This window comes from Tetrao urogallus (assembly GCF_951394365.1).
Source record: "Tetrao urogallus genome assembly, chromosome: 6".
Classification (NCBI taxonomy): domain Eukaryota; kingdom Metazoa; phylum Chordata; class Aves; order Galliformes; family Phasianidae; genus Tetrao; species Tetrao urogallus.
This window is the reverse complement of record NC_136819.1, coordinates 46,443,880-46,470,459: the sequence shown is the minus strand read 5'-3', so window position 1 is coordinate 46,470,459 and position 26,580 is coordinate 46,443,880. Positions and strand designations below refer to the sequence as shown.

At 39.2% G+C, this 26,580-nt stretch overlaps 1 protein-coding gene across 1 annotated transcript; it reads right to left on the bottom strand.

The window, feature by feature from the left end:
* TUNAR (transmembrane neural differentiation associated intracellular calcium regulator) lies at positions 1 to 26,356 on the bottom strand (the record flags this gene model as incomplete). Its single annotated transcript, XM_079536973.1, has 2 exons — positions 1 to 186; positions 26,318 to 26,356. 2 exons carry the CDS (start codon positions 26,354 to 26,356, stop codon positions 1 to 3), a joined length of 225 nt encoding a protein of 74 aa, XP_079393099.1.
* Between the last annotated feature and the right edge of the window lie 224 nt (positions 26,357 to 26,580).

Below are 26,580 nucleotides of genomic sequence, written 5' to 3'. Positions count from 1 at the left end.
TTACAACGTTGTGTAAATGTACACAAAAATGATCACAATGAGGTTTAGAATTGTCCCAATAATTCCAAGCATTGCCAAGATGGTTTCTTCTTTGCTTTCCTTTTCTTGATTGCCTTTATCTTCTTCATTTCCACTAGTGATTACCATCTTGGTGGCCAGTTTCTTTATCCTCCCCTTCAGGATAATCTAGAATTAGGAAGAAAAATACCAGAACACATTAGTTAGGTTGTTTTTCTGAGCTTATATAAATGGTGGAGAAAACTGCAGGATTTTTGCCTCTTAACACTGTGCATTAAAAATTCAGTTTAAAGTTTAACATTTTTTCTAGCTATTTAGTAAATGCTTAATTAAGTGATAGTTCAGCTAGCCTGGAAATTTCTTATAACCCTCCAAAATATCCTCTGCTTATCCACTAGCCATCATTTACAGCGTTAATCACTCATCTGCAACATTGCTATGAAGCTGGTTAAAAGTGTACCACTGAGATGTGACTTCCACCTGTGTCAGTGGGAACTTGGTTTGCATTAAGAATGTAGGAGACGTTGGAAAGTTGCAGAAAGCCTGAATTTACACCTTGGTACCAAGGACTGAGTGGGTGAGAGAAACAAAAATGGGAAGAACTTTTTTCCTTTTTATAGGAAAAACTACCAAAGACAAAGATATTTTGTCTTCTGACAAGAAGGAAGACAGCAGTGACTTCCCTCTAAATAATTCAAAATAACAGCAAAACCAGAATAACATCCATCGTGGCTTTTATTTTCCTCATTCTTAATGTACGATGAAAAGTTCCTTGCAGTGCTGTGAGCTGAGAGGTATCGATCTGCCTGCAGGGAGGATACGGCCATTTTCTAAGCAGCAGCTCTAACATCTGAACTGCTCAAAAAAGAAAATCCTTCAGTTCTGGGACCAGCCCTGACTTCGGGCACTGCTGGAGCTCCCTTGGTGTGCCAGCCAGGTAATGAGACCTGGGTAAATGTTTGATCTTCAAATTAGAAATGGATAAATTCTATTAATCCGTGCTTACATCTATCTAACGCAATTCAGACGCAACTAGAAAACCAGACTGACCCAGAAAACTGAAGCAGGCTGGCTGTTTTCCCAAAGCATACCGATCTGCCAACAGCTGAGCTTGGGCTGTGTCCTACTGTTATCTCTGTGACTGCCCACCACATCCTGTGACCTTCCTGCTGCTGGCAGGAGGCAGCAAAAGCTTCCCCAAACTGCTCCTGCCCACAGGAGGGAGTTAGTTGGAGAAGAAAGGAGACGCAACCTCTTCTCTTTTTCCTCCAGCAGCTAACCTATGGATCAAAGCTGCTGGATCCACACAGCTTGGGCAGGCAGAGAAAAGAGAACTGTTTAGAACAGGCAAATATCCCCCCAGCATCACAATTTGGGAACTCAGTTGTGCAGCCCGAGCAAGGTCCTTGTTCATGCAGATGTGGCGCAGCAAAGTACCAAAAGGATGAAAAGGTCTGGAAGAGTAGAACTTTCTCAAGAGAGACTAGGAGAAAAAAAAAAGAGTCCAGACAAAACAGTGCATTTGTTTTGTCTGCCAGTTGTTCATATATAGGGCAGCAACCACTGCTGACATCCTTGCGAGGACTGGAATATCAGCAGGTACTGATGATGTACAAGTGATTAGTGGTGAGTAAGGCAGGAGTGGGGGTCTGTGGAGGTGCTACCAGCCCTTACATGAACACTTGTATTAGCATTTACGTGCTTTGCCTTGGCGTCACCAAGTGATTCAGCAGAAAATGAGGCAGTTGGTAACCTCGATGTACCCACAGCAAAGCTGTGACTTCTCCTAGAGGGATGCTGCACCAGACAACAGAATGCTCTCATCTCACAGGTCTGCTGCTAATCTGACCCAGACAGGCAAAGCTTCAGGGGCACTGCGCACCTCCCAGGGCATGCTGGCTCCTGGTTCCATTCCAGCCCTCACAAACTACTCCCCACATTCTTCCAGCCACTCCCAATTGCAACTCTTCCTGTTGGACATCCTCTAGCAGCAAATGGTCCTTGCCATATTTGCCCTCAGCTAGTTCCTGGAGGAGCCCAAGTGTCCCACCTGTTGCTTGGTTTTGCTTTGCAACTAGCAGGTGCTTTCCCTGCCTATGGAATTGCCACTGCACAATCAGTGATACCCAGACAGGAAAGCTGGCTCTGGGAAATACCAGGAGAGTTCCTATGAAAGCCATTTACACTAACCTCACAACCCTCACACTAACTCACAAGGCGTTGAGTCCACATGGCAGCAGACCACAAACCCACATCCCTAACTGTGCCACAGTCAAGCACTCTCCCTTTTCAGTAGCCAAGATGTGGTCTCTCTAGTCAAATATCTACATTTCACTATTTGTTTGAAAAATCAAGTGGAATCACAAATATGATCAGAACACATACCAAGACTCAAACGAGGATTTGAAGAGGCATTCATGTGCTGTGTCTGAAATTCTGCAGACAGATTCTACTGAGCTGAGCACTGTTCATTCAGAACCTCCAGCTCTTGTAGAAACACAATGATAGCCAAGTATCCTGTGAGCCCTTTAGGCTCTGAAAAAAGCCAGAGAAGATACACTGATTAATTCATAGGTCTGCCTTATCCTATGGTTTGGGCAGAGTCAACCAGTCAACCTCAGCTGGGGTGGATTTCCACACACCCTGAACTGACCAATATGGGTTGGTCATGGCATCTACACCACGCATGCTCAATAATTCTGTTTCTGGGATTGATGTGAGCAGAGGCAGCTGGAGGGCATCAAAACCTCTACTATGAGCAACACATCTTTTCTAATAAATTCAAAGTGTGCAGCATGCAATTAAAGTGTCAAACTCTTTCCTGCAGGACACTGCAAATCCTAAAATTAACATAAATCTTAAAAGTAGCTAAATAATTCACAAAAGAAAAAGTATATCAAAGACTATAAGATATAAAGAAAAGCCCTCTGGCTTAGGAAGTCCTTGAGTTGTGATTTCTTTTTTTTTTTTTTTTTTTTTTTTTTTTAAGCTGCAAAAGTATTCTGGGGAAGTACCACGAGATCCTTGCCTTTTTATTAAAATCTTTGCCATGTACACACTGCTGGCAGCTACAATAGAGGGGTCACCAGGCTGCACAATCTCTAATCTGAGGTCATGCAATCATTTTTCTGTTCCTTGCATGTTCTAATAATTAGCAAGCAGATACTGAGTTTCCTTGGAGGAATTGCTCCAGTGTGAATACACTACTTGATATTTCATGCCTCACCTACGCTACGAGAGACCACAGTGGGCTTGGTATTAGGAGTGCTTAACATTCCAGCAGGACAAGACTGGGACCAAATACAATTATATTAGTACTTTGCCAAATATAGAACTGTTGAAACAAGGTAAGCTTTGACTTTGAACTGTAAGGAGACCAGAATCAAAATTACTTTTCCACATTTATGGAGTGACCTTGGGAGACAAGAAATGCTCTCCTGATGCCAGACTCAAGCCTTTAACCTTCACAGATCTTGTGCTCAGAGAGGAATTTCGGTTGGCTGCGTCTTGTGGGTGTTTTTTGTTACAGGGAAAACAGTTCCTGACATTTTTAATATAATGTCCCTAATTAATGAAAAAGAAAATCAAAATCTTTTGGCTTTCTAGGACCTTTTTCAGCCTTTGTTATTCTCCTCTGGAAATTGATTTCATTTATTTGACATTGTTTCATGTTTTAAAATTGTTATGACACACTGCTCCTTTTATATTTTTTCTTATGCAACTTCATGCTTGTCAGAAACACTCCTTTTCCTTGCCGAGAAATGCTGATTAATATAGAAGGTGTAAAAAGCACTAGATATACCATTTCTTTAATAATGATCCTTCTTATTAAGTAGTACTTCATTAGGTAAGTGATCTCTTGCCTTATCAAAATGAATGTGCTCCCTATACCATTTTGCAAGATTCATCATTAACCTGGAATCAGCTTTTCAAGAAGATATATAGTCTGTAAAGATATACACGAAAAGTTATTTATTCCATGTATTCTGCTTTGCACAGTGGCAAGGACAATCAGAGGTTAGAACACTTCTCTGATATCCACCGCTTTGAACAACTATTGACTTTGTACATATCTAGGGGATATCACTTCATCTCCCTCTGCCTCAGTTTCTAATCTGTGGGATTCTTTCAAGAATAGCCCAGTCTATCCTGGGAAATGACTCATAGAAACAGCAGTGCCTTTCAGAACAGGGAGATGTTAACACGAACAATTTCAAATCCAACTATGTTACAAGATACTCCCACTGCCATCTCCACAAAACCATAGGTCTCACTGCATGCTGATGTCATTGTAAGCAGACCTATGGACTAGTCACAGCATTTCTAACAAGAGGAAATAACTGTTCCTTGCCTCCTCACCCTCAGCATGAACAGTCAGTGAGCTGAAAGTGATGGGGCAGCAGCAGGGCTTTGGAAATGGTGGCAGAGAGTGCATGTTTGTTATTTTACTGCAGTATGTTTGTCAAGTTGAAGGTACAAAGCACATCCCCTGTGAGGTACCTGCCTGACATATCTGACAGCTTTCGAACATGCTGGCTCCTTGACTTGCTCTTGACAAAGTTTAGCAATCTGCAATCTCTTTGCTTGTAGGTCACTACTGAAAGAGTGCCCAGGAGGCTGTGAGCTGGGAGGAGCACAGCTCCCAGACATTAGAGCGGAGAGAAGGGTCTGCACTCTGCTTGGACCTGTGCTGGCCTGTATGATTCAGTGCCTTGACAAACAAGAATGGAAACTTCTGCAAAGCCCTGAGGGTCAGGTGCTGAGCAGCCTCCCTTCTCCGCTCAGCCACGCTACCTCCATTTACAGCAGCTGAGGAGCTGCCTTCTCATTTTCAGTCTAGCTTGAATATCATTGGGCACAAATTTTGTATTCTTAATACATAATCACGGACAATCACCAGCCAAACTGTTCTGATATTTAAACTTGTTTATAGTCCCCAGGCTATTAGTTGTGATGACACATTAACAGATAAGAGAGCTTTAATTTTCTGGGGATAGTTCCGCCCTCTGGGGATAAGAAACAGAGCAGAAACTTGTTTTGATTAGCAAACTGAAGGAGGCACAAAAATCATACAAAGCAGACTGTGAGTTCACCTGCTGCTGGAGCTGCCATCTTTTCTTATTCCACACAGAAGCACTCCAGTTACTAGTGGAGGAGAGGCTTAATGCCACTTATACAACACACAAAGAGGAGTTTTGTTCCTTTTCTCCCAAGTTCTTTTAACCTCATTTTCCTCCAAGCACAGATGTGGGAAAGCTGCATGCTCACAGAATAAAGGTTGGAAAAGACCACTAATGTCATCTACTCCAACTATCAGCCTATCTCCACCCTGCTCACTCAGCACGTCCCTCAGTGCCACATCTACACCTTTCTTGAACACTTCCAGGGACAGTGACTCAACCACCTCCCTGGGTAGCCTCTCACCACTCTTTCTGAGAAGAAATTTTTCCTAATATCCGTCTTGATATCCAACTAAGATCCAACCTCAGCTCCCATCCTGGACAGCCACTGGGCAGGATGCTGAGCAGTGCATTCCAATGAGTGCTGCACTGCTGCCAGTGGGAGAAAGGCAAAGCCAGCAGAAACATTTGTGATCATCAGCAGCCCTAGGATCCTTTTTCTAATAAGTATTACCACTTCTGTAATGACTTTGTACCCACGTACAGTCCTTGTGACATCTTGAACTGGATCAGTCCTCTCCTAACTTTCACTCACACACTATGCTGTTAGCTGCCAGTCATGATACTGCTCAGAGAGGTATCAGCAGCTGCAGGAGCAACCATCTGCTTTTATTTGCAAAGCTGGATTTCACAGAACTGAAAAACATCATATGAATGCAAGATAAAGCTGAGAGAAGGAAAAGCAAGAGAGAAGCTCTCAGACCATTGAAAAAAGCTTCAAACAAGTCCCTTCAGCGAGAGCAGTCTGCACAGACAGTGCATTATGTATAACAGCAGATGAATCAAAGTGGGACGAGCAGAAGCTAATACCAAGGAGCAATCAGAATACCTTAGAAAAGCAGGGACCTGTCCAAAAGAAGAGGGAGGGGAGGCAAGGAAAGGTGCCCAGGGAGAGGTGTTTCTTGTGGAGAAAAAAAAAGATCAGAAAAAGCAGAAATGTGAGCTCAGTTCAATAACATCTCCCCAACAGTGAGCACAGAAACAGTGTCTACAGCTAACAGACGTCTCAGCGGAGAGAGTAGAAGCACTTCTGTAGTGTTCCAGCAGGAAAGCAGCAAACCTACGTCATCCTGCTGCTGCGCTGGCAGGTTTCAGGCAGTGGGAAATACATGCTATTTATAGCTTCATAGCCACTATATCTCTAAGGGCCTCAGCAGTGACAGACCTCCTCTCCGATAACGGAAAGCACTCCACAACAGTGAGGTTTTTCTGAGAGGGCAGAATTCAAAGCAGCAATGTATTACAGGCCTCACCCTGGACCCCACTATGGGTAAGGTCCCATAGATGCTCTGGCAGCTGTTTTTGTTCCCCAGGCAACTAAGGGACTCAGGAGAGGAGGAGGATTTGCCTCTCCTTTCTTCTTCTCATTTGTGTCTGAGACCATGCATCACCCTGTGGTGCTCAGGATATCTAAGCTCTATTATTAAAGAGACTGGATATTTTGAATATAAGCATCTCTATCTCAGAAATGAAGCTACAGTTTATATCAGAATAATTATCCTTAAACACAAAGCTACTGCTGCAGACTCCCATTTAATGCCTCTGTGGAGAGACTTCTAACCACAGATTCACAAATAGCCTTCAGCTCCACCTGCAGCAAGGATTAATGAGGCTTCATGAGTCCTAGTTTGTGAAAGAAACAAAACTGATCAAAGGCCACCCTTCAACCTAAGCCCTCTCCCTTTGATATAAGATACCCTGTTAAAAACAAATGATTATTGATCAAAACTAGCAAGCTACTTAAATTAGAAGTGGAAGCATATATGATTCAAATTCCAAATTTCACAAACCCAGAGATGATGAATTTTCTGGGTTGGCCCAAGCTGTGGTTAAGTTTCTGCATAATTCTCATTGATTTAGAGTGGCTTATTTCTTGTTCACAATCCATTTTTCTGATGCACAGCACTGTGCTTGGTTGCTCGGTGCTAATGCTCAGAAGCATTTCATTCTCAGTTGGTACCACAGCATATTTGTCATTTTCATCCTTTAAATACTAGGTATTTCTTTTCAGATTTCTCGAGTCAAAAGAGTATTTCACCCCTTGTACTATTCTGGTAGTCAACCCTGATACCCTCTATTAGCAATAAGAATGGGAGAATGATGGGAATTATGCTTTTTTTTTTTTTTTTTACTTGAATCTTTCTACAGCGTGTGCAAATGTACTGGTTCTAAAAGACAACGGACAATGCTTGTGCTCCAGTTTCAAACAATTTATTGCTCTGCTGTTCGCAGCTACTATGAAGGCCTTTGTCCTGGAGGCACGTGGGTGCAAAACTGCACTCAGCTTGCTGGTGCAGCATGGAGCTGGAGCTAAGTGCCGTGTCTCAGGACAGCTCAGAGCACTTAGTGTTGAAACATAAAGGTTGCATATTTTGAATATCGTGGTGGAGAACAGATCCTTCATGTCCCAGATTCATCTAGCATCTGCTTAGCCCTGTCTTTCAGAGCCCAAAGGGCTTCTTCCCCTGAAGAGGTAGCTTCAGTGTGGAACGAGAAGAGAAGACTAACATAATCACCACCAGGTCTTTGGTGTCTCACAACCAGCTTCTTCTCCATCCTCAGGACTGAGCTAGCCACAGTGCTCGCTTCTCAGGACTGCTGTATAGGATTTCTGGTACAGACCAAACACGCTGTGATACAAGTGAGAAAAAGCACAGCCAGACCTAACCTCAGCTAACAAGATGTCTCCTTGCCATTAGCTGATGCCAAACATACAGAGCAAACAAGCATACAGTAATGCTTACCTCTGTACCTAACTAGAGTCCAAAAATCTGCAGGTTCCCTCTGCCAGAGGGAACATCTTTGGATTTAATGCACCTTCGTGGATTTTTTTCTCTAATTTTGTCTAATTACTTTCTGAATTCACATCAACTTCTTGTTTTCCATGCAGTGTCCTCTAGCAATGAGCTCAAAAGTTAATTAAGGAACATCTGAAAAATGATTCACTTATTATTTAACCTGCCACTTGATTCCTAATGATGTAATCTGGGACAATGCATAATTGTATTTTAAATTGCAGGCCACCTAGAATACTGTAAATCTCCTATCATATCCCTGTAGTCATATTTTTGGTAGGCTGAAAAATCCTATTCTAGTTGTTCCTCAAACAAAATCAATACCGTGCTTTTGGTTATCTTTCTTGCCTTCTGCAGTCATGGTAAGGGGTTTTCGAGTAACAGAAGACAAAATCCATTCTATGGATTCTTTCATTACCATGAAGCTTCTGTGCTATGTACTCTGAAGATGTGTTGTTCTTACTCCAAAGATTTTATCATTTATATAGACTAAATCTGGTTGAGGGGACACTTTTCATTCAAAGAAAAAAAAAAGAAAAAAACAAGAAAAAAACACAGGAGGGATGGGAGACCAAAGAAGGTTAACGTCTGTCCCTCCTGCACCCCTGAAACTATCACAGAATAAAGATTTGAAGTCAGATCTGTCAGTTAGGTTATATGCTATGGGTATCAATTCAGGCCAGGTCAGAGGACTCTTTGATTCCTAACATTGAATAGTCATGTTTGGCAGTGCTCATTCTTATTATTGTGTATTCTGAGAAAAAAAAAAAAAAACAACAACAACAACAAAAAAAACAGCCAAAAAAACCCTCACACCTGTTAAAAATCTTAAAATCTTTGCCCGGATAAAAATGTCATTAACTGAAACAGCTTGATGAATTATGTGTTAAAGGATCTCTTTCCATCATTTTAGACCTCAGCACTTAATTTTCTACTTCAAAGGAACCTGCAGGGTTCTCTTTTAAGAGGAAAAAAAGTTGAGTTTGAGGAAAGATACAATACTCAAAAATCAGTGAAAGACTGGTCTCCCCCACCTGCCAGAAGGCACATAACCTCTGTCATAAGAAATTTGAAGAACTGCCCTCACGCTGCTGCATGTTGGAATGGAAACTGAGCTGCTTCAGAAGACATTTAAGAAATATTACAAGGAGGAAAAAGTTACACACATTTATCTTTCTTTGGCTATACATTATCTCTAAATTCTGCCAAGGCCAGAAGATAATTTGTCCTCCAATGGATCAAACTACCCTGAGGATTAGTTCTTCAAAATGGAGCTCAGAAGTCTCTCCTCCTTAAAAAACAAACATGCACTGGAAGAGCATCCAAAACCTTGAGGAGTATGAAACATGAGCTCCCTTAGAAAAGAGCTGTTAGTTTGTGGCTCTACAAAGTCTACACCATTTTTGCTTCAGGCTATGTTTAATTCAGAAATTATGTACAGCTATTTTAAGGGACACTGGAAATAACTCTAGCCAGTTGACATCCTCTCATTCAAGAAAGTTGTATTATTTTTATTTATACATATAACTTCCTAAGATGGTAACTTTTTGGTTTGATGTTGCTTTAACCTCTGGGAAAATATTTTTTGGAAAAAATTACCCAACTTGCCTGGTTACAGAAATGATGTTTGGAAACTGATAATTATTTTAGCCACATTTAAATCTGCTGAGTGTATCTGTGAAATACAGGAGTATCTTCAGATTTTAGGCAAGGAGCACGCTAGCAATTTTATTGCTACTGAGATAGCCTGGTATCAGTAATGAAGAAGGTGCTATGCATCTGAAAATGTACTTGGTTTTAATTGATATGTTGGACAAAATAAATTACATTTATTGTATTTTTTCCTGTTTATTTAATCTCTCTGCTTCAACGATCTGTGCAGAACTTTTGAAATGAGTTTCAAATGAAAGTTGAAATGACATTGTTGACAAGAAAATTTGAATAGTAAAATGCTGCATTTGCTTTTCAAAAATAAATAATTTGTGTAATAAATTTGCAAAGATCAGTCATAAAAGACACAATTAAAGGTTATCCAGCATGGAGTCAGCCTCCTTGTGTTTGTGTATTGCCAAGCAGTTTTTAACTAACCACTTTACTATTCACCAAACGCCAAATTCATTCAGTGTACTGTGCATTTGCCATAGGAGAGGAGAGAAAAAGGCTATTGTTTGCAGAATTCTTAATTATTTTTAATGAAGAACATAGAGTTGGCTGGAGAGTGCAAAAAGGTGCAGCAGTCCTTTGTCTACAGGAGTGAGATGCTGCCCTGAGGAAGGGGACAACTCCCTGATACCACTGATAACACTGCACTGTGTTATCAGCTCTGTGCACTTCATTTTCTATGAGCCTACCTTGCACCCAAGGGCTTAAGTATCTGCAGCAGAGAACACTGGCCATTGGAGTGGAAACTCATGGCCTCATGCAGTATGTGCAGCTAGTACTCTAACAAAAATAAAATTGGGCTCTTACAATTACAGATACTTGTAATCTTGTCTTTTCTGCTGTAGGTTACCAGATGTACAAGAGAAAAATGATACCTAGAATTGTTATTAAGACACTATAAAGGTAGCTAAGTCAGTGTTTGCACACAGCAAGGACCTACAATGTGTTCCACATTCCATGGAATGCCCCAGCGGGAAATAGTTTTGCCTTCACAGCAGAATTTGAGCTATGCATTGAACAGCAAAAAGTAAATCAGGTATTGAACTCACAAACTGTGTCATCTATTCTGCACACCATGCAAGACTCCAATCCTGTGCAAAAATAGCCTTTGACTGATGTACCTGTGCAAGGTGGCAAATTAATGCAGTTGGGACAGTTTTGCTTGCAGTGTTTCTTAGTTTCAAGTGCTGAGCTGTGCAACCTTGATAATGTTCTTTTCACATAGTGTTTTGTGTGTTATTATTACCTATCTCAGCCCTAATTTAAAAATAGAGCACTTTTCTATTGAATGCCCCTTTTAGGACACATTTGGAGCTAACACTTGAAGGTGCCAATAACCTGCCATTCAGGCTATTGGCTCTGTGACAACAGACACCATCTGAAACTCTGAAAATTTCAAAACTTCTTTCCAAGTTTTAGAATGGGTATTCCAAAAGTGAGGCAACAGAAAATCCCTGGCTGCTTTTAAAATGTTAGAATTAATTTTGATAAAATAACGTACTTGGAAGAAGAAACTAGTTTCTAAAACAAAGTTAGCAAAGTAGGATAGCACTCCAGGCAACCAACTCCCACTCCTTTCATCATCATCATTAGTCATTTTTATTGCAGCAGCATGCGGCAACCCCTGCTGACGTCTGGGCTAGAAACCAGACAAAGACAACAAGAATGATCCTTAGTCCAATCAGATTCCAAAATTATAACAGAACGATGTATGGGAAGGTGGGGGAAATAGAGCAGAAGGTTGAAGTAATTTGCTGAAGGTCAACCTCCACATTCTCAGGAGGGCCAGGCACTGACCTGTGGGAATAGCTCTCCCTTTGTCTTGCAAGAAGAGTGAGAATGGTGTGAAAGAGAGGTGAATACTTAGTCTACTAAGATCCTGGGGAAACTTCCTAGCTGTGCAACTCCCTGCACAGCTGGGAAAACACAAGCAAGGTGAAAGCTCATCTCCACATGGTCATCTCTCTAGCACACCTGAGAAGTGAGATTCAGGACAGAAAACGTCATGATTAACTTGCCCAATGCTTGGCCAGCACCACAACATGGCTGATATGTGGAAGGATCCCTGGAGTCATTTGGTCCCAACTCACTGCTCAAGCGGGGACACCAAGAGGTGGCTATTCAGGACCACACTGAAATAAAATTTGTCTTGACGTCCATCAAAGGAAAACATAGCAAAAATATTACATTTATCTCCCTAAATCCTTAAGAAGAATTACCAACGTGCAATCAAATATTATAAATGCAAGAAAGCAGTAAAATATTTTCAGTTTTGTGTGTGGTTATATTCTTGAAGATTTTTGAACGTCTCCAAGAATGGAGACTCCACAGCTTCTCGAGGCAACCTCTGTCAATGATTGATTGCCCTCATAGCAAAAACATGTTTCCTGACATTCAGAGATTTCCATTTTTCAGCAAAGGATGTCACCTTGTGTATGCAGCAAAGCCATCTGTATTTTTTAATTTTTTTTTTTTTTTTGCTTGAGTTAATTCCTATTTGTATTAAAAAGTTACAAATGATCTGGCTATAGATTTGAAGAGATTATTTGCATATGTCTTCTGTACAGTATGTATAACCATCTGTGTTATTTCCATGTCTGAAGTCAATGCTGTACTATGTAAGGAACATGTCTGGATAGCGAATATAATGCAGCATACACATCATGTTGCCTCAAGGTCATGATAAATTCTATCTGTTTATGTGATGCATTCTGACATCCTCTAATGTAGTGCCACTAATTTAAAACAATGACCATATGAAAAGTGAATAAAATTGAGAACACAGCCACACATAAAACTGAAAATATTTCATTGCTCTCTAACAGTGTATTCAGTAGCATGTTGGTAACCTCTCCTGAAGATTTAGGGAAATAAACATATATTTTGATATATTTTTCTTTGGTGGACACTAAGCCAAGTTCTATTCACAAAACCTTAAGTAAAATCACTCTTAAGAGGAAAGATAATATTTATTTATGTTCCTAGAACTGAGAACTAAGTTTAGCCCTATTTTTTGACATTTAATAGAGTCCTTAAAGACATTGCTTGTAATAAAGAGGCTGCTAATAATAAGTAAAATATTTCTAGTACATTGTACAAATTGTACAAAATTAGTCACTGGAAACAACTGTAAGTCCCACAGTCCATGTAAAATACAGTGAGACTTCTAAGTCCCATTGAACTGGTATGATAAGTAAATGAAGAGCAACATAGCTAAGAAACAGCGGTTTGGTGAATCTCAATTTTCAAAATCAAGTATTTCAAAATGAAGAATCTTCTATTTGTTCACACAGAACTATTTTCTATTCTAACAACTGTTATGCCACAACTGATGCTTTCTCAGTTAAGATACATTTGTAATGTATCTGTTTGGCTCTACTCATTTTTAAAAGCCAGATGGTCCTGGAAGGTGATGTTTATCCACATTTCTTCCCATTTCATACTATAAAAAACTGCCAATGTGTACTGGGATAAGGTGGCTGGAGCAATGAGCATGCCAGCAAAAAAAAAACCTTGTGGCCAGAGACCAGCTAAAACCCAAGGAAGCTGGCAGCTCTGCTGTGGAACAACATTCTTCAGGGTTTGGTGGGAGGATGGACTTTCACTCACAAAGCAAAAACTGGGAAATGAACACTAATCATACATTCAAATATTTCGTGCTCACAGCGTAGGGAAGTTCTAGGGATAGAAAAAGATGTACAAGACTCCAAAAGTTACATATGTGGAACTAAATGATACAATAACAACATTAAAAACAAACAACCTTCCTCTCAATATGAGCAAGCAAACAAACAAAAAACCAAACAGAAAACCAAAGCAGAAAGCAAACAAAGAAAAAAACTATAAAACAACAATGGCCAAATATCTCCAAAGGTCATTTAAGAATTAATTTAAAGTACTGAAATAAATATTAGTTTCAACTGAAATTTGTGATCTGAATTTTTTTGTACTGTAAGAAATTAAGCTGGATTTCCTTCTCTAAGAAGGAAATAAATTGAGCCCTCCTTGAAGTACAAAACAGTGCTGGTTCAATTATGGACTGAGAAATTATGCATTCTACCACTCATGGACAGTGGTAAACATAACTGTCTGTACAGTTGTACCACAGCATTCCTAGACTTCAGAACCTGCCTATAACACAGATTGAACAGGCAGTTTTACTGACTAATGTTAGATGTGAAAATAAGACCACCTGGTTGAAAAACTGAGTGCAAAATACCTCCAAATACAGAGCCACTCCACCACTCATCCAGGAAAAAACTGAGACAGAGTAAGGTGAACACATTATTTAAAATCCTGGAGCTTCCCTGGCTTCAGGGAATCAAACTCTCTTTCTTGGTTTCTAAATCAATACCCTACCCTTTGGACCACATAGTCTCTCTGGACCATCTGGTTCAAACTGATGCAGTTCAGTTTCAGTTTATACCAGTTGAAGTCTTGCAGCATAAGCTTTTTAACAAGTCACTTTACGGCATCAACAATTTAATTCATCTTAACAGAAATGCAGAAATAGAAACAGTAAAATGTCTTTTGACCTTTGCTGTTGGCTACAATCAAACCCATGCAATAAAAAGAGCAGAGAAGAAATTTAGGACATACGCTCAAGATGATGAAAAAAATGTTTGGACGTGTAACACAGTACATTGAAGAAACCATTCAGGAACAATTTATCCTGCTGAAAACAATATTCCTATAATTCTGCCAGGGTCAGTGTCATCTCAGATTATGCATTGTACAAGTGTCAGCCATAAAAGAAGACCCACCCACAGGCCCTGCACTCTTGAGCAGGAGTCACTAAACACTAGCAATTGATCTGTAGCTCTGGAGACATCAAGGAGGAGCACACACAAAAAAATCCTTTATTGGTTATCATTCATATTATTTTGCTAATTAAGAAGACGTCAATGCAGTGTTAATCAGTATCAGTGTTGAATGAAAATAAACTAACACAACTCAGAAAAAAATCCTCTTAATACAGAGGAAACCTTCAAAAGATTCCCATTTGCTTGAAGCCATTTTTTTCCAAAGACCAAAGACTTCCTAGTTAGCTAAAAGCATTTGTACAAGCCTGCATAACTTAAGAATTCAAACTAAGTCCAATTATACATGTCCTATCAGTTCTAAGCTACTCCCAAATGCCACTGATATGGTTAACATAGCTGACTCTTGTTCTTCTCATCCTCTAAAACCACTCTTTCATGTTGAATCTGGAAGCCATGCTGCACATGCGTTGGATCTGACAGGAGATATCCTTTTGTCACCCAGACTAATTTCTGTTGAGTTCAGTATGGGCATTGCTTTGCTGCAACCACAAACAGGTCATTGTTACGCCTGGCTATGCATCTGAAGAACCTTTCAAGTTGCAGTCAGACATTAGAACCATACTTTTCAACTCCTTAGACTTCTAGATACTGAACACAGCCCAATAATTCATGTAGAAACTCTGTGAAGACATTGGTGACTGAAACATAGCCAGCTCTGGACTGAGTTACAAATGAAATAGCCATGTCAAATAGTCCAGAGGAGAGAATTGTTTTTTTTTTTTTTTTTTTTCTTAAGAGAAAGTGTATGACAGTGTTATATAGCAAAATATCTCATGAATCAAAAGACATAACCATTTTTTGACAAAAATTGGAGGATGTGAAATTTTATAACTCCACATCAGTACAGAAATTATATTAGTTTTCCCATGCTTTAAAAACCCTAGACAAAAGCTCAATGCTCTTGATATTTCTTTTTAAGTAGAAACTAAGATTTACACTAGACAAATTCCAATTTAAAATCTCCAAAGGGTTGACAGCTGTGTCAAGGAAGAAAGGTTTCTCACGATATATGCTTGTGGGTTGATTTTAGTAGTAAGTATTTTATTTCCAAAAGTCCAATATTTATAATCATTTTATTATTCAAAAATCTGTCTATGGGAAAAAAAAATCTGCCTGCATCTCAATTGCATTTCCTTATATTTTCTTGCCCATAGTTCATAGTTCTTTCTTTGAATTGATTCCAATTCTTTCCCTTCTTCCCTAGTCCACTGGGGATTGCTTGGAGAGTGCAAGCCTGAGTAGGAATTAGCCACAGGCAGGGGTGCTGTAGGTAACTAAAGCAAAAAGCACTGCTGAAGGTCCCTGTGTCTGGAGAGGAAAGGAAGACAGATACAGGCTGGTAGAGATATTTCAAGAGAAATCTTAGGGCTTTGCAACTCAGAGTTCTATTCAAACCCCCACAGACAATCCAAGAAACAAGATTTTTATGAAAACCCACTGGCAGTGTTTTACTCTGAATAGCACTTCTTGGACTACAAATGTCAAAAGTATCTCTGCAGTAATGCATTTGGAGGCTGGCCTTGGGAAAATCTTCATAAATATCTGTCAGTAAGGCTGGGTAACTTCCCTCCTCTGATGAAGTCATCCACTATGGTCACAGCTGCACTTCCCCTGGGGCTAAAGTAAGCATTACTGAGAAGGAGAAGTGCACGACTTACAAATGCACAGCACTATGACACATGCAGGTATCTGCAAGTAAAGAAGAACAGAATAGATTTCTCATAAACATCTGCACACACACCGTGCTCAGCCATCATGATGGCTATGTCACCCTCAACACGCTTCACAGCCAGGTAGGGAGAAACTCTCCCACGCCACACATGCAGTAGCATCTTTTGTACATGCACTTCCTGACAGGTGGTAATTGCTAAATCTGCAAAATTGACTGCTTTTCATAGGTGTCACATTGCATGGTCTCAAAAGCCATAATCCCTCCATTAGCAAAGTCTTTGTTGCCTTTCTTCTGTTTCCTAATTCTTTATTTCTTGTAAATGCTAATATTTTCTTGTTGTTCTTTGTTATATTATGGTCCAAATTGTAGTTCTAGGACATTAGTAGGCTTCTTATCTAAGAGACATTTACATCTATTTGGACTTAATTGTTTCATTTTAATTTTACCTTCTATTTTTTAACAATGCCGTAAACAAGGTAATCTCCCAAGCTTGGCTTATAAATTATTCCTACTCCAACTTGCAGTCATTTATAAATGACATGGGCTACATCTCTGCTGCAGTCACAGTACTGCTGCACACTAAACTGTGCTCAAGTTAGCTTCAGCACAGCCAGGTGAGAGCAAGAGTTTCTCAGAGAGTACAAAGGGCCTGCATCTGTCTGAGGAGCAGCCACCATCCTGCAACAACTCTTAGATGCAACCCAAAGGCCACATCCTACCATCTTTCCTCTACTTGTCATTTAAAACTGCTGGACCGATACAGGCTGTGTGCATTTATGTGGGCTTTTGTTACTCCAAAGCAATAAAACAAAAAACAAATAAGGAAAGAGATTTTTGAGTAAAGATAGCCAGAGCCTGTTCACGTTTGCTGTTATGGCAATCATGTAGACTTTGCTGGGGTGAAAGCTGTTGTGGAAAAAACCAGCCGCACAGTTCTCACCAATTCCGAAAGGAATCGGATCAGGCCTTAAAAGCAAAAGTTCCTTGCACAAACAACACTGAGAAAAACAAAAAAACTACTTTTCATAACTGCTTTTGAATATTTCAACACCATATCTCTACGTTAGACCCAGAAAATGACCCACACATTGAGATTCTAGCTCTAGTAGCCTCAAAGAGGATCACATAGCAACAAAGATTCACAGAAAGTACCTTCCTTTTAGATATCCTGATTTTACTCAGTAACAACTTGCGCTGATAACAGCTCCTAAACTATTCAGCAGCATTGTTATCTATATAGCTTGCTCTGAAAATAATGCTTCCTATTTATTTTAATGGAAACTACAACAGATACAAAGATCATAATAACAGTATTTAATAGAGCAAATTCTCAAGTAAAATACATTATCTTTCAACATAGTCACCACCATTAGCTATGCATTTTCACTGGGAATGAACAAGACCCTGCATTTCACACTTGTTGCTTGTCTTTCAAGTTGCTGTTGAAACTGTTGAAACGCAACACCAACCACCTCACTGCTTGCATTCACTGTTTGGTCTCCATAAACATTCAGCAAGTGTCAGCAAATGTCACTGGTACTATTTTTTTCTGCATGGAGCATGGAGGTATTCAATTCCACATCTTTGCCTGATATACACTTCCACGTCAGATGACACTTTGTCAGATTGCCCCTTTGCTGCCATCTATTGTATGGCAAAAAAAAGTGGAACAGAATATTGGTGAGAATGTTCAGCCTTTACTTTCATATCACCAATACCCACCTCTGATATTGTGGGCAAACATAATAAAACGAGGAGGCATTACTTTTGGAGCAGCCCTCATAGACTGGGAAAACTTAAATATACCCATAAAGACATCAGCAAAGATCAGTGGCAAATGACCTTCACTGCAAAAATCATGAAAGATGATCAAAGTATTATGCATTCATACAAAAAAATCAACATAAAAATCCTTGTGTAATGCTAATAACGAGGATCCAGTACCTGTAATTTAACCAGTGAAATGAGCTACTGATCCTTGCCTACAGTTAAAAGAAATTATTACTGCTACCTGCCTGCCCACAGCTAAACAGGGGACTGAGCTCCAGCTTCCTTCCTCACTTTCCATGTGTTCTTCAGGAGAACTAAAGTGTCCTGAGTGTTAAGGTCCTGCAGAAGCATACAATGATGTATTCACTACATTCAAATTTATTTGGAAAAGCAGCAGCCTTGCATATTTGTGCTGTATCACCTATCAGCAGGCTAAGGAGGGCCAAATCCTGAGAGGGTTGAGCCAGTCAAGATAGATCAGCGAACATCAGTTAAAAGCACAGACATTGTTTGGCATATATCTTACACTGCCAGGAGAAGCAGTCAGTGAGCAATGCAGTGCTTGACCTGTCAGCATGATACAGAGCATTTACATAGCTTTTTACAAACATTAACAGATTAATCCTCACCTTGGGACACACAAGCAAGGTTCAGTGGCCCCGCTGAACAGATCTGGAAGCTGAATCACACAGTGATTGTAACCTGATTTCTGGGAGAACTCAGCATCTTTACATGTTATATAAGCAGAATAAGGGATGAGATATTGCACTTCCAGACTGGGGAGACGTAGGTGTGAAGCAGATAGCAGCATCAGTCCAGCCATGTGTGTCTGCAGAGAACTGGGCGACAATCTGAAGGGCAGATTTTCTGGCTCCTAAATTCACTCCAGCTGTGACAGTACCCAGTAGGATGGTAGTGCTCACCCCAGCAGGTTGGACACATGCTCGTGTGCAATGACCTGTGGAAAAGTCCTACCTTGTTGCAAATCTCTTATGAAATCAACTATCCATAACATCTTACCTCATTGCATGACAGTAGTTTCTATTTCTCAATGCAGTAGCAGCTATCCTGTGCTAATGCTCGTGTGAAAGTTGAGTCCTATGCACAGATCTTGGACTTAGCAGTGGGGAGTACAGAGGATCTATAACAGATACAGGCTTCAAAACCATACTGGCAGAGCTTGTAAACCAAGGCAGAAAGTGAGACATGGCAGTGGCTGGCAAGGAGCACTGTCTATTTTATTTAGCCTCCCAGGAGACATCATATTTGCACACATCACTTATACAGTTGAGGGACCTGTTCTTAGCAGTGCCACCCAAGGCTGAGGAATATTCCACTGTAAATCACAGGGGAGCAAAGATCAGGATCTTAGGGGAGCACAACAGACAACATAATCACAGTTGTGCTGAACTTGCAGGTGGGATGGATGCATGACCACAAGAGAGAGAGGCTCAGCTCATACATACTTGCAATGGACAGATGTACCCAGATACACTGTCACGGGTATTAGGGATATGTGCCTGCATGGGCTGAGGTAGACACAGGAAGGGCCAATGGAGGATGAGTCTGGACAGGCTCCTGATGAGGATGTGTGAGCAAGGAGTGTATGCTATCGGATTCTTAAGATACATGGTAACCCATGCAACTTTATAAAAACACCTGGCATTTACCACTAAAGAACTGATGTCAAGAAGGTTGCCCTTGTCTTACAAAGGAAATTGCTTATTGATTCTATTTGCATCAGCTATTAATCCCTTGCTTAACCTGCAGGGATCAAGAAAGACTCTTTCCCTCTTCATGCAAAACTTGATTTCTGCAGGTGAACTGCATCTCCAGGTGAGGCTCCAGAGAAGGGCCATGGGTGGGAACGAGGAGCAAAGCAGAGTGCAGTGCAGTTTCTGATGCTAAAATCTCTCTGATATCCAACTGATGTGCCTTCTGCACATACTTATATATACACTGAAATCCAGGTTAGAAACTGGAAAGGAATCTGATTGTAGGGTCTTCTTTATAATATCTGTCACGTCCGCTTTATTAATATTACTATTGCTTATAAGAGCATGAAGCTTTAGTGATGCTTTTCATCTATCTCCTCTGCAGAAACATTGCATATGTAACTTCTGGTCTTTTACTAGCTTTCTAAAATTCAATGAGTAGGATTGGAATTATTCTGTGTTGAGCATGCACGGACGGAGCAGATGGGTCTTTGTGCATTAAACATCTTTTGCATTGATTTTGGGGCTGGAGCTGAGAAACCACTAGAGCCAAAGATTCCAGCAATCCCTTACAATTCATTAAGAAAGTGCAAGGAAAGATGCAAGACCTGAGGAATCACAGTCATGAGTCAAAGTAATGGACCAACCTTTCCTCAGCATACTCATATATAATAGTGCTATTAAAACCATAATAAAAAGGAAGGAACATCGGATTTTTCCACACTCAGGATGCTCTCAGTGATATTACACATTAAAACACCCTGAACATTGTAGGAAGTCATGTCAGAAACACTGTCCCCTTTATAATATGCATTGAGTTAACAATACCTTGGGGTGGCTCCAGCATAATATAGATTGTTGCACATTTTCATAACAGTGTTTTGAGGAATCAGAGAAAATATCCAGCTATGCTAAACTCCAGAGCACCTTGATGTAACAAAAACCAACTGCTACTTAATCAAAATACAGGAACCCAGCATAAACAGAAATGACATTGGCAGAATGAATGGTTCTTCCAAGGGAAATCTTGGAATTCCAGCTTTGATAAATACAGATATACAGCACAGAAACGGTATATGCTAAGTGTCATAGAGGTCATCCATTAGAAAGAACTTTTACAAATACTTTAAAATCTCTTCCAAAATCCTGTCTTTTACTAAGTATTTTACTGATTCTATAGTCAGTTTTTTGTTGTTGTTGTTTTGCAATGAATATCTGAACCAAAACTTTTCAACCAATTTTTGCTTTTGATGCAAAGTAAAAAACAAATCCCAACAATACACAGGCCACGGAATTCAACAAAAAGCCTTGTCGTCTATTTTCTGAATTGAACAGCTTAAATGACTTGGTTTTAAAGCATTGAATTGGCCTTCCCAAAAGGAACTTTCTGATCCTCTTAACGTATTTCTGTATCACCTCTCTTTGCAAAGTATTGTTAGATTTTGGCACATGTCAAAGTGAAGTCCTTATTTCTCTTAACTACAACACGGCATTACCTGAAGTAGAATGATATGATTTTCAATATCCTATGTTATTTATTGTTAAGTGATAAGTCCCAAATTTTTAGAAGTCAGAGGTTGAATATGCACTTCAATAATTTCCGTACTGAACAAGTAACAGACTATGCAAAGACTATTTTCTAGTCACACCACTGCTTGCTGTCTAGCTTAAATAAGGAAGGGACAGGCACTGCCCCATTCTTTTTCTCAGAAAGAGCTGCAATAGACATTCTTGATTCAATTTGCAATCAAATTGCATCAATATCTACTGATCCCTTTAGCTAATCAACTTTTCTCACCAAGCCTCTTCTTTTTGAGGATCTTATTTTGAATAAAAATTGTATATATGAGCATCTCTAATGTTTCTTAACCAGATAAAATCCACCTTTCCTGTCAATGTTCAAAAATTACCTTATCATAATCATTAGATTTATTTTCCTCATCTATTAATATTGCAGGAAATGTGTAAACACTGTAAACACCATGCTTATATCTTAACAAGTATTTGGGTCCTCTGTCATTTAAAAAAGAATTATGGTACATATGAAAAGTTCTTAAAGATCTGTGTGTTTGAAGTTAAAACACGTTTATATAGTTCAATATCCAAATCAAAATGCAAAACATTTCTGTCCTGAATGGGAGCGCCTTTCAGAATCTCTTTTATTGTATCTGCAGATAAGAATGAGAGCTAAGGTTGGCTGGGGATGACCCTGTGGACCGTTGCTGCTGATGATAAGGGAATGCAGGTGCTCCTCCTGGCTGCCCTGTATTTAAATCTCATTCATTTACCAACAGTCCTCAAAGCTATCATTAAATCCAGGCAGCATAAACAAATACAAACACATGTACACACCTTAGTACACATGGGGCGTTTAGGACATTACTATTTAGAATTTGCTGTTTAATCTAGGATGCTTTTCCCCCAAGTAGTAAACCAATTACATAATTAAAGGTTACATTCAAACAGAACAGCTCAGGAGAGAAAAAAGAATTTTTTAGGACAACTGTCTCACACTGGAAAGGAAGTATGCATCAGTAATTCCCTTTCAGATTTGATACTTCAACTAGTATTAACTTAAAAGTCCAAATGCAAGTCATTAAGCAAAAAATGAAGAAAATGAAGAACAACCTTGCAGGGACAGTGATGAACTGAGAATGAGGACATTTGGGTTCAGTTGAGAACTCTTCCCTGACAGTATAGCCCTCGGCAGTCTTTTGTTCCTCAGTTCCTTATCTATTTAATAAAGATATTAATACTTGACTAATTCAACTCCTTGCCTGCATGCACTTGGAAGGCCTCTCAAAGCCTTTTGTAGTAGAAACTACCTCCTCTGGTATCTGTAAAACTCACAGTATAATAGAGGCCTGTTTTTTTCTGAAGACACAAAAATAGTTAAAACAGGGAATTGCAATCAGAACTTACATCTACCATAGAGCTGGTAGGAACTGCTGTTCAGTATCAACAATATAGGGCTATGCAATGGGTAGTGCTGAAGTTGGCCTTTCAGGGAGCTTGCAATTAAAGAGCTGACCTGTAAGAGACAATAAATATTGGGACAGCTATGACAAATCTAGTATTAAATATATATATATATTTCCCTGAAGAAAAAAAAAAAAAAGAAATTTTAAATACTGCAATTCATCACTGAGAAAAACAGTTTTGGAATTTCCTATTAAAATACGAAAGAGTCTGAATAACAATGCTGAAATGAAATGTGTCATATTTTTACACATATGAGTTTTTAGGGGTTTTTTTAATACCTTTGCCTTTTCAATTTCTTATCCTGGTTTCTGGAAAAGAACGATGCTGATCAATTGAAATTTCTCGTTAGATGTATGTATTCTTCCCGTGTTTATGTTTAAGCAGTAAAACCTTAAGATTCAGATTTTTAAATTATTTTTGTGTGCCTAGCAAAACCTCGGATTTTTTTCTGGTTCTTGAATCAAAAACACTCAAGGCATTGCAGGTACAGGAACTTCTTATGTGTTCTATTTTTTAAGTACTTTTTTCTCAACTAGGAATAGTTGTTGCAAATATGGAAAGTATTTCCATTACTCAGCGTAACTGCTCTGATAATGTAGACACTTCAAGCTCTAATTCACATACTTTATCTAATGAAAGAGTTCCATGGATTGAAATTAAATACATATGTTTTCAACATCAGAGCCCTATTGAATAGTAATCTAAAAGGAAGGGAAATTACGTTCACTTCCTTTAGAATTCACAGACAACTAATTAAAGCTGTTATATGACTGTTTAAAGTAAATGATGAGAAATGGCACTAAAGAAAGAGCTCTGTCCCAGTACATCATTGATAGAAATGTCTGCTAAAAACAATGATCATCATGAACAAAAGCTTCTTTCTCAAAGCTACACCCCCCTTAGAAAAGAATCAAATCTTCACACTATGTATGTGTTGTTATTTTGGGGATTAATGAAACAAACCTATTGCTGCTTTAGAGTACTGGATACATACTAAAGGTTATTATTCTCACATTTTCTAATATTTTCATTTCTTCCATAATGCACAAGCTAGTGCAAAAAAAAAAATAAAAATAAATCTTGTACATTGTATTCTAAAAATGGACCGTTCTTTATAATGTTCAATGAAGGAAATATTACTTCTTATGTAACACATACCCTAATAATATAGACATTTATAAGCAGAAAATAATGCATGGTGTAATAAAACTCACAAGTTCTAATGGCTCCTGTGACAGTATATATCTATATTCTCTAGGAAGTTTGTTATAATTATCACTTCATCTTGCTTCTATACCCTGAAGATAAACATGTTTCTGGATCTAGTAAAGAGCTGAACATGATGTATTACTAAAAGAATGAAAATATGTAATGTATTAGGTAGTTTGGTAAGTCTCCTTGTACTTAATAATAGTGAATGCTTCTTTATGTTCAGTCATAATTTAAATGATGTTTGTTTTTGGTGAGTTTCCAGAGTTGTTGACAAGAATACCTAATAACATTAACAGAGTCGCATAAATAAATAAGGCAATGAATGTTTCTAGTAAAAATACACTCATCTTGGATTTAGAGACCACAAATAAAAGTAAACTTTGCATACTCTGATAATTCTTCCCTAACCATGTGTCTGTACAGTTGTATGATCTTCAAGAATGTAATTGACCTATTTTTCTTGTCCTAATTGCAAGACGAAAGGATACACATGGGTAAAACAAAAAATGATTTTGTTTAGAAGAGAAATACAAATTGTGCCTGAAGCCTAATAAATCTGTTGCCATGGCAATCAAAGAGACTGGTCTTACAAAATCTTTCCTAATTTATTCACATGAGTAGTTCTTACTCATATGAGTTGTCCCATTGATTGAAGTAGACCTGCTGATGTGAGGGGAGATTTGCAATAGGAAATTTGAGTTTAGTATGCAGTCCTTGTTCACATAAAGAGCTGGGAGACCATTTCCACAACTAAGAGCTTCTTCCACAAGGGAAGATTGGAAGATGACATCTACAAGTTATGTTATCCTTCCTCAGTTTTTCTTATTGGTTCTTATAATATTTGTGCACTTTAAATAGCACAATATAGAAAAAAATCTAATTTATAGTATGTATATATATACTTTGAACCCTTATTTTTAAAATCAAGTCTAGCTTTTCTGAATGCTACCTGAAAACTGCCACACTATAGGAGCATATTTGCATCATCTCAGTTTTCTCCTGCTGTAGTGACATGAAAAGACTGCATTTCCATTCTCTCTTTAGAAATTACCTCATGAGGTCCCTTCACTACGAGGGAAGTATCAGTATCTTAGACAAAACTCAATTTTTGAATAGAATTTAAGCTCTTATACTAAGTCCATGGGAGCTGGTTTGGGCTGGCCGGTCTCAGAGTTTTGCTTTGGCTCTTTGCACCTGTCCCACTCTCTGAACCTGCAGTCAGGACTTCATCACCTCTTTCCACAGCTGGGGAGCCCATGACAACTGCCACTCAAACCTGCTCCTCAGCATTTCATCTCCTGTCAAATCCAGTAGGACTTGATGGAGATCACCCTCAGGGCAGGGGCAGGCCTTCACCTTGGTTTGCTCCTCAAGGGGCAGCCACCCCTCTTCAAACTCACTGATCAACCAAAACAGAGAAGAAAATATACATATATTTACCATCAGCACTCTTTTATTTTTCATTCTATCCTACGCTTTTGAAACAGGAATCCAAAGAAACTAGGCTTTCTTGAAAGCTAAGATGCTCTTCTGTCTCAGTACACTCACTTTATAATTCTTGATCTGCTTGGCAATTTCCAGATAATGGCCATAAGTTATAGTGAGTTGAGTATTTAGTTAATACTATCACTTTGCACTTACTTACCACCTCTCATCCACATTACAAGCAAAATCTTACAACATTCACTGAATTCATTTATAATTATTCCCAATACCCAAGCTAGTAAATGACAGAAATTGCCTGATACAAGACCACATCACAGTAGGTTTTCTTACTTTTACTGTGACTTAGGTCATCAAAAGTAACGTTGTCAAAATTCATATTGGTCATTTTTTTGGCGTTCTGATGTGTAAAAGGATTTTCCTCCTTGTGTATTTAAAACAGCATCCAATTCTGCATCTGATACCTGTTTCCCACAGAGGGTAAGTATTTTGTACCTGCAGATCTCACCTTAGGTAGCAGACATTGTAAAGCCTTCTATAGCTTCTTACCCAGATAATATAGATTCATTAATGTTTCTGTGTTTCTACAGGACCTATTTTCCCTATTTTTCCCTTCTAGCGGTCAGTACACAACTGAGGTGCAGGGAAAGTGTAGCACCATAACCCCAGAGAGACAGAGACAGAGAGGAAGGGGAGGCAGAAGAAGGGGAATAGAGGGAGGAAAAGAGAAATATCAGAGCAAATTCCAAAACATCCCCTTTAGCCTGGAAATATACCAGTGCTCCAGTGCAAGTGCAGCTGATAACATAGGTATGCACAAACACGCACACGCAAACACACAGAGCCAAAAAGCAAGAAAAATGACAGAAATGATCTTACAAAGCTACTGCAGTAATCAGGACACTTGCTCCTGGAAAACAACCACACTAACAAACATTCTTTTGTTAGGTTTTTATATTTTTTCAATTTTCATTTGGTTATTGGTGGCATTTTCAGCTCTCACCATTGCAGAAATATTATTATTAAGGAAAAAAAAAGGCCTTACCATGCAGTGCATCAGGAAGAGATGAGAAGCACAGAGCATGCTGCAGAGATCAAGCTCAGCATGGCACTCAGATATCCTGTGGAACTGAAGAAAATTGTCCAACCCATTCTTCCAAACAAAGCAGACAAGTTTTCTCTAGGCTTGAATTTTTCACCAGAAGTCAGATCTTTAAAGTGCATTATATTTCCTTCTTCGGGAGATATATTTCCTCCAGTTAAGTTTCAGCTCCGCAATGCCATTTCCAATCAGCTTGAAGAAGTTCT